Below are 18,849 nucleotides of genomic sequence, written 5' to 3'. Positions count from 1 at the left end.
TATCACGGTCCAATACAAGTACGCAGAAAAAAATAATGAACTTCTAAGTACAATGAGGAAAAAAAAAGATTTATTAAAAGCAGCATGAGATACAGACAGGCTCTTTAATTAGGTGAACTGCAGATGAGTGAAAAGTGTTTTTTCTAAAAAGGAATTATTAGATGCAAAAAATTGCAAGAGGAAAATAATACACTGGTTTTCCACCATTTTTAAAAAACTAGATCTTTTAGATTAAATAAGAATTACAGCCACATGGCACAGCACTGTCATCAGAAAAGTGTGTTTGCTACTATTTAAGAGACATAATTGCAGCTATTGGCTTTAACCCTCAGGCTTTTCAAGACAATAGCTACAGAAATCAATCTGGAAATGAAGTACAGGTTAAAAAGCTAGATAGTGGTCAGAATGAGCTGATTATACAGTTTAGTATTTCATGACTGAACAAAACAAGTTCACTGAAAATGATTTACACAGTCCTGATGCTAACAGATCCTCTGGTTAGACAGACAACCTGCAAATAGAGTTGCTTGGAAATTTTCCATATCAATGGATATTTTTAATGGGAACTTCAGCTTTCTTCAGAAAAAATGAGAATCACTCACACTGGGAAAATCAAACGGCAATGAGTAGTTTCAATTGCACTGACCTAAATGGAGCTGAGCTAGAAAGCTTCTTTTCAGTTCAGTGCTTCAGAAGATGACATTGGCTTCCTAGCAGTGAGCTCATTGCTTAATGGTAGGTGTAGTTTGAGGGCCTAGTCCCTTCCATAATCTGTGTTTCCCAGAGAACCACAGCAGTTTTGGTATTTCTATCAACATGTCCATTTCCAAAGAGTTTAATAAACCAAAATAAAATTTTATTTTGTATAACAATAAATAATTTAATATCAGTTTTTTTAAAAAAGTCATTTTGGAACAAAACCAGAAGTTGAAACATTATAATCTTCTACAGGGTGAAAACTCTGAAATTTGTTCCTTGTGGCAAAAAAGCCACCATGATGTTGCCCCTCATCTCCTCATTTAGGTTGGTGTGATTCAGACTCTGCTTAGAAAACATAGCTCTGCAGCCTTTGTATAGTTCTCTACAGATTTTAGCATGCACCACAACTTAAACGGCATTATTAAGACTCTTGTAGCAACACAGAGGCTGTTATAGCTGGGGTGATTAAGGTGGCTAGCCAGCTATGTAGTCATTGCATCCCTGTGAATCACTGCCTAATGCAAAGGACTAGGGTTGCTTTGGGGTTTTTTTCGATGAGTTGTTAGTCAAGAAAAAGAAAAAACTTCATTCTCTCCTCTAGTCCTGTGACACGCAGAGCAGTAAGTGATAAATCTGAAGTTATCACTTGGCCTGGAGCTAAGCACAAGCAAACTAGGCAATCATATAGTGAGGCATAATTTGGGACATAAAACAGCTGTGACCCCACTGCCTCTATTAGACTTCAGGAAGCCAAGTTAGCTGCTGTGTTTGAAAGGCCAGAGGGTGCACAATCCAGCCAGCCCTGGGGTTGAAGAGCAGCAGTGTCCTCAGGGCTCCCCAGGGACCAGTCCCAGGAGTTCGGTCCCACTTTTGCCCCTCTGTCCTCTTTTCCCTTCTCTGTGGCAAGAGGCCAGTGCCGGGCTTGTCCCAACACCTCATCCTACTGATAGGAAAAGGCAGTTTGCCTCCACTGACAAGAAACCTTGAACAAACCTGAGTGAAAGGTCTATGTTGTTGCAAAGGAGATGTGAGGAAGAATATCCTTAAAATGGAGGTGCTCAAATAAGACTCCTTTGCACAGCACCCTCTGTAGCATTGGAGCACTTATCATTTTGCTGACTCAAAGTGGGATGGTACACAGGCTTTCTTGTTGCAAAGAGCTTCCAGCTTGTTGGCTGAGATTGTCCATAGATGACTATTCAGTTACCCTTGCACAGTCTAACTAACACTTAATTCCTTTCAGTCACAAATTATATGCTTCTACATAACAATAGGAGATACCAGCCTCAAACTTTCCTCCCTAAAACCAAATTTAGCAAAGAGGCATGCAAATGGGTCTCAGAAGAGTTGATTCAAGCCTCTGAAATAAATCCTTCTCATAACTGAGAATAAAGAGAGATCTGAAGAAAGTGTTATCCTTTTCCAGCTATGATAGTCATAGCAATGAATTTCCTAAATTTAGTTTATAAAGTCTTCGATATAGTATTGGGTTCTTCAGTAAAATAACTGCTTTAGATGCCAGAGTCCATATTTTATATATAATTCCTGTACTGAAGAGATGTCATTGCCTCTTCTTGTGGTCCAGCAAATATATGCAGATCTTCTGCAGGTACCTTTGCCTGGAGGTGCCTTTTCTCCCACAGGATGGTATGTGTAAGGTCAATGAATGGGGCTATAGATGAGTGGAATGGCTTTATCCTTCCCTCCTTCCTGGCTGGCCCCAGTCCACAACAGACTGTGGTGGGCCGAACAAGGGTGTAACCACAGCTGCTTTGCCCTCCATTTTGGGCCACTTCCAGAGGTACCATAAATAGGCATTTCTGCCACAGTTGAGTCAAGTGAATTTGCTTATGTTTCTGTCACTGAGCAACAGGTATGATCAACTTTGCAGTGATCAGGACTGCTCAGTGGAATACTTGTAATAGTCCTTTAGCTCATATTATTAGGTATTAGGTATTTAGACACAATGTCAGACATGTAAAAGGACTGCGCTTAGTAATCAGAAAGCAAATTGAGAGCAGAAGTTTAAAAAATGATCATGCTGACATGATGTGAATGCTTTTGGCTGCACCCTGTGCTTTGGGTGCTTATCATGAGTGGAGTGCCAGTGCCTGGATGTGAGTCATCCAGCAAATATTGCAAATAACATGTTCAGTGTTGCCAGATTATAGGTCTAAGCAGAAGCATCCTTGAAATACATACCCACTGAAATGATTAACAGGTGCCCACTATAAACATGAATATTGAGTTCCAGAAACAGCCGTCTAGTGTTCACCTCACTCCTGTGAGTGTTAAATATATTCCAGACTACTTTAATTGCTTTTCTAGCATCCTGCAGGGAGCTCAGTATTGTTTGTATACAGGAAAATAATTTCTATGTTTGTTCATGATTGTGTTTTAAGCAGCATGTTATTATTTCTGAGAGAATGATCAGTGACACAAAATTATAGTTTCCCTGCCTAGAATACCATCCCCTTCAAATAGGAGGCCAAGAACAATGGAGCCTCAGAGGATATTTATAATAGAGAAGGAAATACTATGAATACGCTAGACTGAAATCCATGCTTTTCACACCATTTCTATGTTCTGCCACAGGCTTCCTGAAGGCTGCTGCACAAATCACTTTGGACAATAATTTTCTCATTATTCAGGTGCCCAATTCTAAATGAAAATGAATTCAGCACCCAAATACTTTTCCATTTTTACTCGTAGTCCATTTGCATCTGCATTGCTTCTGTCAATAGGACTAACAGCAACGTTCTGATGACAGCAACGCTGAAAGCCTCTGAGCCACTCCCTTACTCTATTGCTACTGCACTGCCAAGGATACTGCAGAAGAACAAGGACCAGAATAGATTTTAACATGAAATGTTAAAATAGATTTTAACGTGGAAAGAGAGCATGAATTTGACTGGCTAACAATGTGAAAGGTTTTAAACACAGTTACCAAGCTGTTCATTAAGAAATGCAGAAATGTCTTTTACAAAGAGAAGGCAATAGGGCAGATGATGTGAAGGGGCAAAAAATGCAGGGACAATGAACAAAGAATAGGCAGCATAACAGCAAACTCCTGTCATTTAACATCATCATATCCTGTCACTGCTTTTCAACTCAGGCCACTTTCCAGCTTACAGTTTGCATTCAAGGATTGAATATCTGTTGACCTAAGAGTTAAGTTTCTCAGCTTCAGCACCGACTCTTAGTACAAATTTCATTATACCTGCCACCAAGGTCATTGGAAAAATGAGATGTAAGACCCATTTGCAACCATCCAACTTATTCAAATCTCGATCAGGTCACCTTCAGTTAACATAAATTGTGGGAAAAATCTCATTTACAACACCAATTAAAAGTGTTCAGAAGTTTTTATAGCTCTGAGTATGCAAGTTTGTGACAATCCAGGATCATGCAATTTCTGTTTCTCTCTCTCATGAAATATAAGCCAAACGTACGGAAGTTAGCATTGGCGAAAGTGACTTTAAGATAATACCATGTCATCATTTTATTAAAAGGTCACTAAAAAAATCCAATTAAAAAGATAAGTGAAAAAATCCTAAGTGCAGTCAGACATTCAATATTCACCCCTCAGCAAGATTCAAAAAGAACATTCATGCTTTTAAATTTCTTTAATAATCAGTTTCTTCTCCTCCTTGGAAGAAAGTCAATATGTTCACTTTCAGAACTGAGCTGAAGGTCAAATGTTCTTTTCTTTTGACTATTAAAGCCACAGAGAGAAAATAGTGCTTAAGAGTTGATCAAGATGCAATCTGTTTGAAGTGAACAGGTTTGAATTATATAGAATACTTGCATACATTTATGTATTTATATAATGTTGGCATGGGAATATGGCAATACAGCTATACTTTTCACATCACTAATTTTGCTGAAGTTAGTACCGGTGAAATGGTTTTCTGTGGCCAGAAAGTCTTAGAAATCATGATTGCTGATGGGCTATGCCTGGTTTTATCCTCCTACTGTACTGTCTCCCATGAAGCACTATGGCACAGTGAGGACTGTAAACAGGAGAATGTTATTGGGTTTTCACTCATCTAGCATTGAGGGCTGAGCGCTCTGAGCCATGCTGTCCAGCATGACAGCCACAGGAGAGGACTATGGGAAGAAAGGCAGCTGGGAGGGAACAAACCAAACCAAGCGAACAACAATTTCTGGTGTTTAGATGGATTTCTGCCAGCATTGGGACAAAATGTGTAAAGCACAAAGGCTGGGCAAGGAACTTCAAAGAGGGCTGTCGGTCCATAGGAAGGTGCCAGTGGGAACATGATCAGGAAGAGAGGCTGCACCTGCAGCCAGCTTCAGAAAGGCTGCAGCATAGCTACAGCCTTCAGCTTAGGACGAGCCTCCCTAAGGTAGCAAAGCAAGGCCATCAAGGGCCAGGCACTCACATCTCCTGCTACAGCCCAGGCAGGGAGGCTTCATATTCCAGTCAGGCTAATCTTTGAGTCCTACTATTTACCAAGATCACTAACCTTCTATACTCTTATCTTTCCAGCAATCTTGACACAGAAGAGCTCGGGGGTAAGTTCCTTTTTGGGCAAGAACGTAATCTCTGCCTGCGGCAACCCTGTGCAATCATACCATGCAATATGATTTTTTTTTTTTTCTGTTTAATCTTTGTAGCTCAAACAGAAAATAATTTCCATTGAAAGAACTCCTGGGAAAATGCAGATGGCTTGTAATCTTTTCATACTCTGCTATGTATTACATGCAGAAATTACTTTAAAAATACTTTCCTAATCAATACTTAATATTATCTGAGCTTCAAGATTGGTTCTGATGTAAAGACAGATAGATAACTTTTATCTTATTTCCTTTTCACATGAGATTTTTTTTATAGTTAGTTTATCACTTTCAGAGGAATGAATGCTTTGGCAATTTTGAAAGAGATTGTCATATTAGTATCCCACTGGAGGAAAGTTCATTACTTTCCTCCAACTTAAGCCAGTGAGAAGAGCAGTTCCACAAGTTCTATCATCCTTCATCACAAAAAAACTCCTGCAAGGCCTAGTATTTGGCCCAGTTACCCATTTCTGTACCCCATTCTGGGCTGTGAGTCATTTCCCCAAAACCCTGTTTATTCTCCAGCTGATCTTACAGCACCTGATTTAGGAGTGCTGCTTGCAGCAGAGAACAATTCACAGAAAATTTTTGCAAGTCCTCCCACAAAATGTCAAAAAAAAGTTATACTCATGAAAAACCAGCCTGTTTCTGAGGGAAAAAGTGTAGCCTGCTAAATTGTCCAATAGTCAACAACACTGAAGACCTATAAAAGCTGGAAATACTGTCAAGTTGAATGCCAGCTCATCTACTCACCCACAGGGTGACTCTACCCATGACCAAGAACCTGGTGAGAGGCACCTCAGCCTGGGTCCTATAAATATATGAGACTCAACTGAAGTAAATTGGCCTGTGATGACTTCTTCTGGTTGAGCATCTGGCCAAAATTATATAAAACTGGCCAAGGAAGACAGGCAGTTTTGTTTCACAAGGGATTTACTGCTGTTGATGTTGCATTGGAGACTTACAGGTTTGCTCAGTACCTGACCCCACCAGCCACCTCAGGCTGGCCAGAGGGCTGAGGGGGGTGTCAACCTGCTACTGGCTCTGTTTACTGTCTGTTTTGATTTGGTATGGGTTGCTTCAGCTACCTTTTAAATCTTTCATAGGTTTCCATTAGGGTGTTTCTCATCTGTAAATCTGGTACTGAGTTTATTCAACATATGTTTAAGCTAGTGATTTCACAGCTCTTTTTCAGTTATCTCAGTCCTCCTCAGAAACGAAGCTTCACTTCCAGGATCCTAATTCACAATATGTTTTCATTCTACATCATTTCATTCGACCTCTCAGCAATACCAGCTTATGTCATAGTGTTCTTGAAACCTTATGCTTTCATGACTCCCCTGAGAAGCTCACGCTGACCTTTTAAAAGCCTCATAGTATTGCTATTATTTCAAAAAGCTCCTATCAAATCTTGTTCTTCCTGTCTGCTATTTAGATGTTGTTTTTCATGTTCCTCCAGGTGATCTGATGTCTAAATGCCTTGCCTAACGCAGTCTCTAGCTTTAACATAATTTTCTTTCGTTCGTTCTCACACTTTCTCCTACCTGTGCCTCCCTCTCTTATATTTTGCTGCACTGACCAAACAGGAACTCAGCTCATGATTTCCCAGGGTTCCCTCCTCATTTGCTGTAATCCCTCTGACTGAATTATGCCCCCTAATTTTACATCAGTTCTTTCTGTTAAAATGTCCTTTGCTTTGAGCAGCTCTGCAAGGATATCCTGCAACTTATTTCCATGACTTCTGTTAAAAGTGTTTTGTATGCATCATATTTGTTGAAAATATACTTACGTTACCTGGGACTGGAAGCTTATCTGGTCAGCGCATGGTCTCTTTGCTTCTCAGAGAGAAACAACAGGTCTCAGCTGACCCCCAACTCACAACAGCCCTCACTTGATCTTATCTCCTCTAAGGGCTTTATCAGTGTTATTCATTTTTGTATCAATATAATGAGATTTACTATATACATACACATGAAAACTTCATCTCTTGCTAGTAACAGTGAAGTATACTATTGAACTGAAAATCCAGTTTTGAAAGAAAATGCAGATATTTTGAAAGTAGGTCTCTTTCAGCTCTCAAAGTGATATTTTAAATTTTTGTTAATTTGGCAACTCATTTAATGAAAGAAAATGTTTTGAAACACATATTTTGGTACCTTAAGTACTCCAGGAACGATTTTGAGGGAAATAATACAAAATCTAAAAATAAAATTATCCTTTTCATTGTAACTCCTATTCGTTTCATATATTTAGATAGTTAATAATATCATAACCAAATTCATACTTGATAACATTGATATTTAATTGAAATATTGATTTTTCAGGTCATGAATAGGTGATGTGGGTTTTCTTCTTTTTCTTCTAGAATATTTTTCCCAGCACTTAGGAGAGTATGAAAATGTTCTATCTGTCTTGGAAGAGTTAAACATAGCCATACTGAAGGCAATGGACAAAACAAAGAAAGTAAGTAAAAACTGTGGCATTTTCTTTACATTGTGTGTTTTGTTTATTTGAACATGTATCCAGTGTTTCTATTATCTAGGTAAAGTTACTAATTCATATTTAAGTTCTTCCATGTATACATATTCGAGGCAAAGGTCCAGCAAGAAAAGGCCTGTCAAAGTGGTTGAGCATCAAACCTGTAAAGCTTTATCTGCAGAGTATTACAGTTTGGATATAACCAAAATTCTCTTTGCGAATGATCTGAAGAATGTTCTTCATATTGTCTTACCAAGACTAGGTTCCATGTCCCATGCCAAATATGGGTATTATCGGCATATCAGCATTTGAAAATAGACCAAATTTGGAAAAATAATCCAAATTTTTGAAGTAGAAAATGTGTTAGTAAAAGGTGCTAATGACTTAAACTATATTAATGACTACCATTACATTAGGTAGGCAAGAGTCATCTGGAGTCATACTGGGGGGGCTGTATTTGTTGTTGTTAAATGTAGATTGCAGAATAGTTTAAAAAGATTTAAAAGGACTGTAATATTTCTCTGTGTTCCCTGAAGCTGAACCCCTGTACTTTTATGATTATAAAACCTTGCTGTAGGCAGAGGCTGTGCGTCCCTACTACTTAGTCCCGAACTATAACTGGCCAATGTAAATCACTCAAGTATTTCTGATAGTAACAACAAAAGACATAGAAACTTGGGTTGAGTGAAACATCCTGACCGAAACCAAGATTTTATTTCATTTTCAGGCATTTTAAACCAAAACAGCACTCACAGAGTCAGCAAAGAGGTGTTAGGGCTGTTGCCCACCAGCACAGTGAGGGGGCAGTCACCCCAGAGGGAGGAGACGTTTCTCAGGAGAAGCTTGGTTTTTCCATCTGTCCATCTGACAGGGGATGTAGCCATGCTGCAGGACATTATAGGTGGCTGATCCATTTGGCACCCAATTCATATGGTCATACCTGCTTCTGTGTCCATACCTGCTCATTCATACCACATCCCAGCTCAATGTCTGATAAAAAGTGCATCAAGACATTAGGTAATATTCTCCTTTTCCCTGGCTGAACAGTTAAATATTCTGTGCAAGGTGGAAAAGCTTCAAAAAGTGAGGGAAGCACAAACCAGGGAAAGGAGTGAACTTAGATGCTCCAAACCCAACCCCAGACCTACGCCACAAGGATATTCACTGGAAGGCAAGACAACAACAGAAATTTCAGCCAAAAAAATTCAGTGAGATCCCATGCGGGGAAAAAACCTGGTTCTTTTCAGTCGATTGATGGATATATCAATGGGAAAAAACCTGTTTTTTTTCAGTTGATGAATGGAGAGGTCAATGGGGAGAAAGATGTGCTTCTTTAGCAAAGCTGTTATCTTTGGCATTTGTGTGTTTGCAAGAATGTAGTACTCATACATTTTACATGAACTGCCAAAATAAAAACCTGAAAGTGTACCTTATTTATTCAAAGATTGAGCCAGTAAGCTGAATGTCTCTCCATTCATGCTGTGCATCTTCCACTCCTAATGAACTGAATGTGTGCTGTTTCACTGCCTCGTTGGGCTGGACGCTGAAAAGCAACAGATTAGTTTATTCTAGCCCAGCATAATTTTTAAAAAAATTAGTCATGTGTATAAACTACTGCAAAAGCGCAGGACGTGTCATCTGATAACTGCTGGAAGTAAATAGAACACGGCATTTAAGAATTACTTCAGAAGTTAATTACAGAGGAGGAGTCCCAGTAGGCTAATCAGAGTTGTAAGAAGGAAACACTGGCCTGACTAGAAAATGGATAAGAAAGTCTGGAGTATTAATAACTCTTTCATCTGTCTGCTTGAAGAAACCATCTAAAAAAACCCACACACTACAATTTCTTTGAAATTTATTTTCCTGACTGAAGTTTCGAGCTTAATGGTATTTCTCTCTTTCAGGAATATCCCAAGTGATTATTTGTTAGAGGTGGCAGAACTAGAGCAAGGCTAACACTGGAAAAAATACTCTTAATTCCAATTAGTAGACACAGTGTGTGAACAGAGTCAAACAAAAAATGTGTCCTCAAATATTCTAAAATAGAGCTTTCTGCCAAGGATATGCCCAGCAACTACGGCTCTGCATGGAAATTAAATTCTCAATTCAAAGTTGGGATTATTCACAACAGTAACTTGGTTTTCAGGAAACAGGTAATGTGACCTGACTACCTGACAAATCATTGGAGTACAGATAATAAAATTTCCATCTTAAATAGTCCAAGCTTTTACTGACATCTAAAATCTGGAATATATCCACCTAAAATCAGAGCTGGAGGTGGAGCAAAAGCTAGTTAGCCTATTGAGATAGCATGGATAAATTATATTTATCACCAGTGATGCACACTAGATGTGATGTGGCTCCCAGCTTGAGTTGGCTCTGCAGCTCAAACAAGCAGGTACGCAGAAATGGGTGGTCTGCTTATGAATGGCCATTGGCATGTATGCAGAGGTGGCTTGGGCTTCCCCTCCTAGTGCAAAATTAAACTTTGTAATTGCTCTGCTCTTGTGGCCACCTAGTCCCTTAAATAGTCACTGAGTAACGGGAGCATTTATTACAATCTTCCACACCATCATCTAGTTGGAAAAATTCATATATAGAAAAAAATCCCAGAAATAAAGACCTACACTTTGAGAGCTAAAAAGACATGCTGCATCTACAGCAGCTGAGTCAGTTTCTAACAACCGGGACCAAATTTCCAAGGACTAAATTCTCCTATTAAAAACCAAAAGTAAAAGCTTCGGAGATTGAAGCTGACCTCCACCCTGCAGAGCATGGGGCTGACCATGGACCTCAGTTGTCAGAGTTGCTGTGAGCTTTCCATCCCCTCTGACTTTTCATGGATTCGAGAAAGCTCAGTGCCTCTGTCAATCTCTGCTAAACTTTCCCAGAGTGCATGACACTTCAGGCAGGCAGCTCATGCAGTCTTAAATATTTGGGTGAAGGGGGGAGAGGAGCACCTTGCTAGTTCATTCATTTTATTTATCCAGTTTAGACTCAGATAAACAATCACCACTCAGTCCTTCCTATAGAAAATCCCTGCTTTCCAACCAATTCATGTTGCCTGTATTCAGTAGGTACTTTGCACGAGAGGCAGCTGTGGAATTGGAGCCCTAGAAAAAATGTTCAGCTTCAGTTTCCAAGGAAACCCCGGAGAAGGAAGATGTGTCAGTCTTCAATGAAAAACTGAACAGTGCGTCAGAATGTCTGAAAAATCTAAATACTTAATCTATAAACCCTCCTTATTCCAGATATAAACAGAAGTAGAAATTTTAAAAACCTTAAATGTAGTTTCATGTACTTTACTTTTTGGTGTACATTAATCTAAGTTTGATAACAGCAAAGCGTGTGGCATTATTTGACTCATATCTGTATATCTAGTACCAAAGTGAGCACCAAGTAGCTTTTGCACATGAAATAGTTTTGACCCTTTATGTTGTCTTGTTTCAGTTTTGAAAATCACAAATGCATTAATGAACAAATACTTTGTGTTTTGTTTACAAGTATTCCCAACATGTTCAGCTTTTAGTCAGAAAGATCCCTCATCACGAGCAACCGGAGATTGGCTTAGCTATGGACTCCTGGATTTAAATCAAGATCAACCAAATTGTCCCCATCGCTCTGAATTATTTCCATGTGTAGATATTTTAACCCAACAGGTTAGCAGATAACTGGCTCCTGCAAGTTAATTGCAGCATAATTTCTGTGTACGTTATTGCCCCCTGTGGTTTGAAAGGATTGTCAACACAGCTTTCCTGAACCGAGCTTTTCTCCAGCCTTGCTGTCCTGTGCAGTCTGAAAGTGAAAATAGAGTCATCTACGGGAGAAAAGGATCCAGTGTGTTAGCAGGTTCATGAAACTTTGAAACCAGACTTCCTTTCACTGTTCTGGGGCCAGATCCCTCCAGCCTATTCAAACTAAATAGCACCGGGGAAGAGAGGAAGCCTCGGTGATGTAGGAAAGGTTCATGCTCTGTCACTTGAAGGGAAACTGCTATGCTAAAAATGCAGAGAAATGGACACAGCAAGGAACACCTTCCAGCAGGGCAAAGGCTGAGTTGCACTGGCAACATACAAGCAACATACTTGTAATACAAAAGACATCTTGCCAAAGGATGCTGGGGAAGCTACAGCCCTTCTGTTTCAGTACTGGTCTCTTGTGTTTTATCCTTACACGAGGAAGGGAAACACATATCTGAGGATTTTTAGAGGGACTTATGGCATTTGATAGTTGATCATTTCTCTCCTTAGGATGGAGAGTCTGCATGAGTTGCTTATACAGGAGTGGTGAGGACAGATTATTCAGTGGTGTCAGTTGTTATTTTCTAGTACCTGCCACATTGATATTTCTCTGATCAAAGTACAAGCTGGGATAGTTCTGTTTCTCTCATTTCTTCTACAGCTTATATACAGGAAGCATTAAAAATTTAAGACTCAGCAGAATTTTACAAATGCATTGGAGGGCTTGTTTCTTTAAGCCTTTTTTCTCTGACATCTTTTCTAGGAAAACACAGGCACATATTTAAATCTTAGATTTTATTACCCAAATAAACATAAGTTTTTCAGCAAGCTGCATTTTTATTACATTCTGTAGCTGGCAGTCACACATAAATACAATGAAGAGAAACTTTGCAACCCACAGCACAGAAAATAAAATCTGTCGCTGAGTAATGATGTAGATAGACAGAACTAGACCATTTTTTTAAGGTGCTTGACATCGTGGTTCCATTGACTTATGAATACTGAAAAGCAGAAACTTACAGACTAAAGAACATATTATCCTCAAGTTACCAAGCCATAAAATTGTTGCTATTTTTCAGCTATTTGGTAAGAACGAGTTTTGCTCTATCATTTTTATTTCTGGCATTGCTACAGTTTATTGTAAATGCAACCTGCTGGTGAGTGTGAACTATTCTGTACTCAGTAAACTAGCAAAAGCTCATTTAATCACCAGAAATGTAATTTTCATATGAAATGAAGTTGGCAATATAGAAGTATTCAGGGGTTTAAACAATATTTTAGAAAACCTGGGGTATTCAAGGATGTCCAAGATGTCTGCACAGGGACAAATAGCACAGAGGACCTCCAGAAGACCCAGGGGCAGGAGGAGACCCCCTTCTGGGGCAGCAGCTGGAAACCAGGTGGGTCTCTGTAGGGCACCAGACTCCAGTTCTTGAATAGCTCTGAGGTCTCTGAAGGGAATTTGCCAGAGGAACTGTCCCACATAAGATCTGGTGATGGCTTACCCTGATCCAACTGTAACTTTTATCAGTCATAACACCCATTTGAAGTCCACTTTTTTTTCACCAACTGAAGAGTACTCTCCTCTCTTCCTGCCTTTCCTTTTGCCAACAGCATGGGTCATTTTCCAGCCAGGACTGATCCCCATGTGTCCCCTCTGGCACTGGCACCCACACAGTGAAGCCTGGCAGCAGAGGCTTGGGAGGAAGCAGGGACCATTTCAGACGATTTTAAACCCCCGGCTCCCTAAGGGCAGTTTAGGCTGCAGCATTAGGGAAAGTCTAACCACAGCTGGCTGGTGGCTGAGTGACTGTGCCAGGGGGATTTCAGGATGGGACATGCTGCCTGCTTCATGAGTTCAGTGACTGTTGGCTTGAGCCTCACCAAGCCCATTAGTCTGTCACAGAGCTGACAACGGTCTTGACGTGCAGTGTACCAGCTCTTAACTTTCTGGAGTAACAACTAAAATTCAGACTTTCTGAATTAGCACATCAGTGGGAACTGGGAATCACTGAGAGCAAGTGAGCCCAGCAGAGACGCTTCCTTGGGAGAGTGGCACTAGATGCCCATGTAGTTGTTTCTTTGTCCTTGCAAATGGAGGCCACCTTGTGCGCTGTCTTAAAAGTGACTTAAGACCACTATACCTCTTGTAAAATTGATCTGACCTCCAGCAACAAAGAGCTCCATGTCTAAGCTGTTTCTTAGGTTATATTAGTTATATTTATTAGATCATATATTTTAATTTCAAAAGGAAATAGTGCAATAGATTTTTTTTTAAGTAAACTGAAACTGGTTTTTATAGTTAACAGTGTTTTTAAGATTAAACTTTATGCAGTGAGTAAGAGTGGAGCTTGACCTTATATAACTTCATATTTGTAGTTCAAATCCAATAACTACAACACTACAGCAACCTCCTGGATGGACTTGGGTAGAACTTTTGAACAGCCAATAGAAAACATTTATGAACAGCAAAATGAGAAATTAAAATCTCAAGTAAAGGGAAGATCAAAATAACCAAGAAGGACTGTCAGCACAGCAGGAAATTGTTTAAACAGATATTGAAGACCTCCCCTTATTCTGTTCTTCTGTGTCATCTTTTCATCATGCTTATTTCATTGTCCTTATTCCATTTCTTTACATCTCTTCTTCCTCAAAAGGACAGCAAGATCTTTCTTCCATAGATGAAAGCCAGAAAGTGCTTTGACTAGAATAGCTAATGTACACATTTTCAAAACCGAACCAAGAGAGAGATGACCTCTGAGTGCACACTCCTCCAGTAAATACAGAAGTGCAGTTTTTTTGGAGATAAAAGCACTGCAGACTTCCATGGAAAGGAATGGCAGGCAAACATAGCAAACGAGGGAAGGGACACTGCAAATTTCTCCTTTTCAAACTCTAAAGTCTCATATTCTTTGCTTTGGAGGGACTTTCTCTTCCCTTCTTTGCAGCTACTTTATGATGGATACCAAATGATCTGTCTGTGATATCTGGGTACCAGCCTCAGTGAACTAGCAAACACCACTTATGCAGCAGTAACCAGGACTGGTTTATACCCAGCATTTAAATATGCAGAACATAAACATACTAAGTTTAGGATGGAAATGAAAGACAGATCTTATTCAATAGAGCAATCAAGTTCTGCAATAGCCTTCAAAGCATTTGGGGGCAAAAAACCCTAACTTTTTTACATGTTGCTTGCAGAAACATAGAAAGGGGAGTGAGTAGTGTACAACAGCAAGATTGTTTCACACATGGTGTGAATTTTGGGGTTGTCTTGTGAAGGAACAGGAGTTGGACCTGATGATCCTTTCGGGTTCCTTCCAACTCAGGACATTCTATGATTCTAGGAAGATGCTGGATTCAGTGACTGACACAGCATGTCCAATTCTTTGCTCCTATGAAATTTTTCATTTTTCTGCTTTGCTCAATAAAAACCCAAAGCCAAGTGAAGCCAGTGCAGCCTTGTTATTACTGGAGAACTTCTTGAATAGCCTAAAAATAGGAGCCAAAGTAAGAAAGAAGATCATAGGAGCTGAAAGAGTAACACAGGGACATGCAATTTAGTTACTGATGGTGCATTTATAGTAATTATGTAAATCACTGCACTCTGGAGGGATGATACCCGTTATAAACCAGAATACCTAGATTTTTTTAATTGCATATTTGAGTAATAGTAAGAAAGAGCAGCAATTATGTAAATTATATTGCAAAACCAAATAACTAAAAAAAAAAAGCTAGACAAGCATATATCAATGATAGTGTTCCATAACTGACATTCTGTTTGAGCAAAAATGAAGTTTTAAATGTTTTGTTTGTTTTCTCAAAACCTGTGTTGGCACCAATTTTTGCACATGATTAGAATTTATTAACAGTTTCCACAGAATCTAGTCTTGTTCTTTTTGAAATTGCACTTTTTACAAAAGCACCTCTTGCAGAATGAATATAACAAATAGCTGCTGCCAAAGAATAACTTCAGGCAGGTATTACTCAGTTTATCCTGATTATTAATTTTCATGCATTGGCTTTGAATCCAGTTCATTTGTTCCTTGCATTCATCACTAAGTTTTTTTCTGGTCTGAATCAGTCTAAAATATCATAGCCATCTCCCATCTTTATGTTTTAAAATGGACTAAATATATCAACAAAAAGGAGTTATGGAATTTATTATTCCTTATAAAGAAATAGAAATTTTTTCAGGATGAAAATTACATAAAACACTGAAGGCTCACAGATGAAGGTCAAGACATAAAGAGCAGCAGCGACACATACTGCAGCATGCAATGGTTAATATTTAATACTGTAAGCCAACTGAAAAAAATGTTGCGATCTAATGTATTTCTTAGCTGTACACAGTTAATCTTTCCTGTATATTTGATTGCCTCAGGCTGTCTTTTAATGACAGTTTTTTCTATTGGACTAGTTTAATTTGACATACATTGTATCTCCTTCCATTACAGTGAGTTGAGGTTTTGATTCTCCTAATTATTTAGGTGTAAGATACTGATTAAAAGATCATAGATGAAGAAGAGGGTTTTGCAAAGAGTACTTTCTGAATTCCTCATCATAAAACATCCTTTCAGAATATTTATCATCCAGCTAGACAAGCAAACCGCAGACTCAGGATTTGTCTTTCTCGCATTACTGGTGTGTTTTCGCATCCTATCAGCTCTCTTCAGGTACCTTCAGTTGTTAGGCACCACTTGCATGGACGTCATAAGTTAATACTATGGAGGGGAATGAGGGTTGAAAGATTTGCTGTAAATTCATGCTTTTCACAGAGGAGACAAAGGGAAACACAGAGCCAGAAAACCATTGAAAGATGTGGCTGCCTACAGATTAGGCATTACGAGCCCTGCACTGCCAGTGCCCAGCCTCAAGAACACAAAATTTAATGGAGAAAAAACCCATCCTACTTTTCTGGGCAGATGTTGGCTATGTTGCGGCAAAAAAAGATGCATTAATTTTGGGGCCAAAAGAAGAGCAAAAGAAGATCCTTTTAGTCAAACAATAGTTCAGTTTCTCATTGTAAGAAAAAAGTAGTAATAATTTCAAAATTTCATACCTACTGTTCGTTCAAAGAAATGACAGGTATGGTGCCACTCCCATCTCCGTTTCTCACGGGAGTTTCATTCAGCTCTAATATCAGACCAAACATACCCTTCGAAAATATTACAATGTTCATTATTAGATCTGTGAAATGAGAGATGATTCTAAAGCAATTGTTGAAGAAAGTCATAATGACTGGACTTTCTTGAAGGAAATCTGAAGAGTTGTTGAAGGTTTTTCAGTATGAAATAGAAAAAAAAGTGGAGTTAAGCAGTTGGCTTCAATGAATTTTTGTGTTGTTTACATTTCAAAGCTTTATCAAGTTAAAATTTTGGTGAAAATTTTTCAACAGTCCTTTTTTAGTAGTCAGAAGTCAACAAAGTGATAAAAAATAGTAATGTCAAAATATCAGAGCGATAAATGGACTTGTTAATAAGCTCCAGATGCACTAAGCTTTTAAGGACTATTTGCAGGCATAGTTGTTTCTCATATTCTACTTTTTGTAGCTAAAATAGCTTTAAAACTTATTCAATGCAGTCCGTAAATTCCTAAAAAGAACCATCTGGAACATTTTTTCTTTTGACCATGGATGACTTGACTTAAACTTCTTGGTTGGGTTGTTTTTTTATCATTCCCTAATTTCTGAGAGACTTGCCAGTGGTTAGAACTGGAGTCTGGATCCTTTTTGCATAAATCCAGATACTCAACTGTTCATCCATAAACTCAGCTGAAGAGAGGAATGCTGGTGCCAGTGCTAAATATATCACCAGTTGCACCCTGCTACAAGGCAGAGAGGGGCCTATGAATGAATAGCTATTTTTATCTAGGGACATTATTACATGAGGTTTTGGAATTTCATTTCATAGGATTTTCTATCTATAAGATTTATTTAAGATCATGACAGTGCGAGTCAAATGTAGATAAATTAGAAAAGCTGCAAGGAATGAGTTCCAAGCAGTCATGCGAGGATATTCCAGGGATTCATCCCTTTCCTCTGGGAAAGACTTTGATCTTTTTTGTGGAAGTCTTATACCTACTGGGTCAGAAAGAGGCAATGCTCAAATTTTTGCTGGTAGCAGAGAAGATATGTTAAAAAAAACCAAAAAACCCAAAACCAAAGAAACAAAAAAGCCCTTCATTAAGTTAATATCCGTACCTTTATACATAATAGTGTATAGAAATAACTTCAGAGCAGAAAAAGAAACATTTAACCTAGCCATTCTTCTCCTGCCAATACCTATCAAAACCACCAACAGCTTTGATGTTTTCCTCGTATTCTTACAACCTTCTCCCAGGAGCAATGGCATTACACGTATCCCTGCTACCTGCTGATATAGAACACGGCCAAAACACAGTTTCTTGTCTCTAAGTTACACGGCGCACTTAATAGCTGTTAAATAGGAGTTACTTTTTAATCCATGCATTAAGTTTTTACACACTATTACTGCAATAAGAGTATGTTTCTTCTTCAGTAATCCCAGCAAGGGGGAGTGATCGACCTTTGTGCTGTTCTGATGGACGCTATTACAAATGTGTGTCAATATAATCACTCATGGCTGCCTATTTTATTTCATTGCTTTTATGGCAGCACTGCGGGTGGTTTGTAGAGGCTGACACTGATCCAGTTCTCTAGGTGGAATTTAAACATGTAATTTATTTGAAATAGAATACTTTGATAATACTTTGATAAACTGAATCTATTTAATTGTTTGGCATGTTATGACTTTGCTCACTCTTACAGCAAGGATGCTGTAAAAGCTGTAAAAGATGTAAAAGTCAACACAGTGGGTATCTCTGGATCTGGCTTCTGTTGAAATTATGATTTTATTCTGACTCTGTTCTGACTCTGCCTTACAGTCTGAAGAATTAGGTTTAGTAATTGAAATTAATACGGTTTGAATTCTTTTTCATTTTAGTACAGTTATTCTGATTAATTTAATATCCTCAATTTAAATTTGTAACCCAGGGCGTTGTTCCACTAATGTAGGATCTAAACACGCAGGGCGGGAGACATTCTGTGATGAAGGGAATTTTAAATAGCTTATTCCTTACTGAGTTTTACTCAATTGTAACTACCTTTCAATAGCTGGGGGGGGATTTTCTGTAAAGATAAACATAAATAATTTTTACAAAATTATTTTGATATGACATATAAAATAAGACATAAAATTGCAAAGTAATATAACAGTAATAAATAACTATTATAAGTAATGTTACAAATAAAATAAAGTACAAATAAATAAGTTATTAAGTGTTGTATAACATAAAACTACTGTATAGCAAAAGAGCAATATAGAAAGGAGAGGCC

The 18,849-nt window shown here is 38.6% G+C and overlaps 1 protein-coding gene across 1 annotated transcript in view; it reads left to right on the top strand.

Annotated features, from left to right (window-relative positions):
• NECAB1 (N-terminal EF-hand calcium binding protein 1) overlaps positions 1-18,849 on the top strand; it is an 81,687-nt gene that overhangs the window by 33,080 nt on the left and 29,758 nt on the right. The window contains exons 4-5 of the mRNA XM_064442435.1: positions 5,210-5,235; positions 7,643-7,740. Of these exons, the coding sequence (XP_064298505.1) occupies positions 5,210-5,235; positions 7,643-7,740 (124 nt within the window). The remainder of the gene's footprint in view (positions 1-5,209; positions 5,236-7,642; positions 7,741-18,849) is intronic.

Source organism: Phalacrocorax carbo, chromosome 2 (genome assembly GCF_963921805.1).
Source record: "Phalacrocorax carbo chromosome 2, bPhaCar2.1, whole genome shotgun sequence".
NCBI classification, from domain to species: Eukaryota; Metazoa; Chordata; class Aves; order Suliformes; family Phalacrocoracidae; genus Phalacrocorax; species Phalacrocorax carbo.
This window is presented reverse-complemented; position numbering and strand designations above follow the sequence as displayed.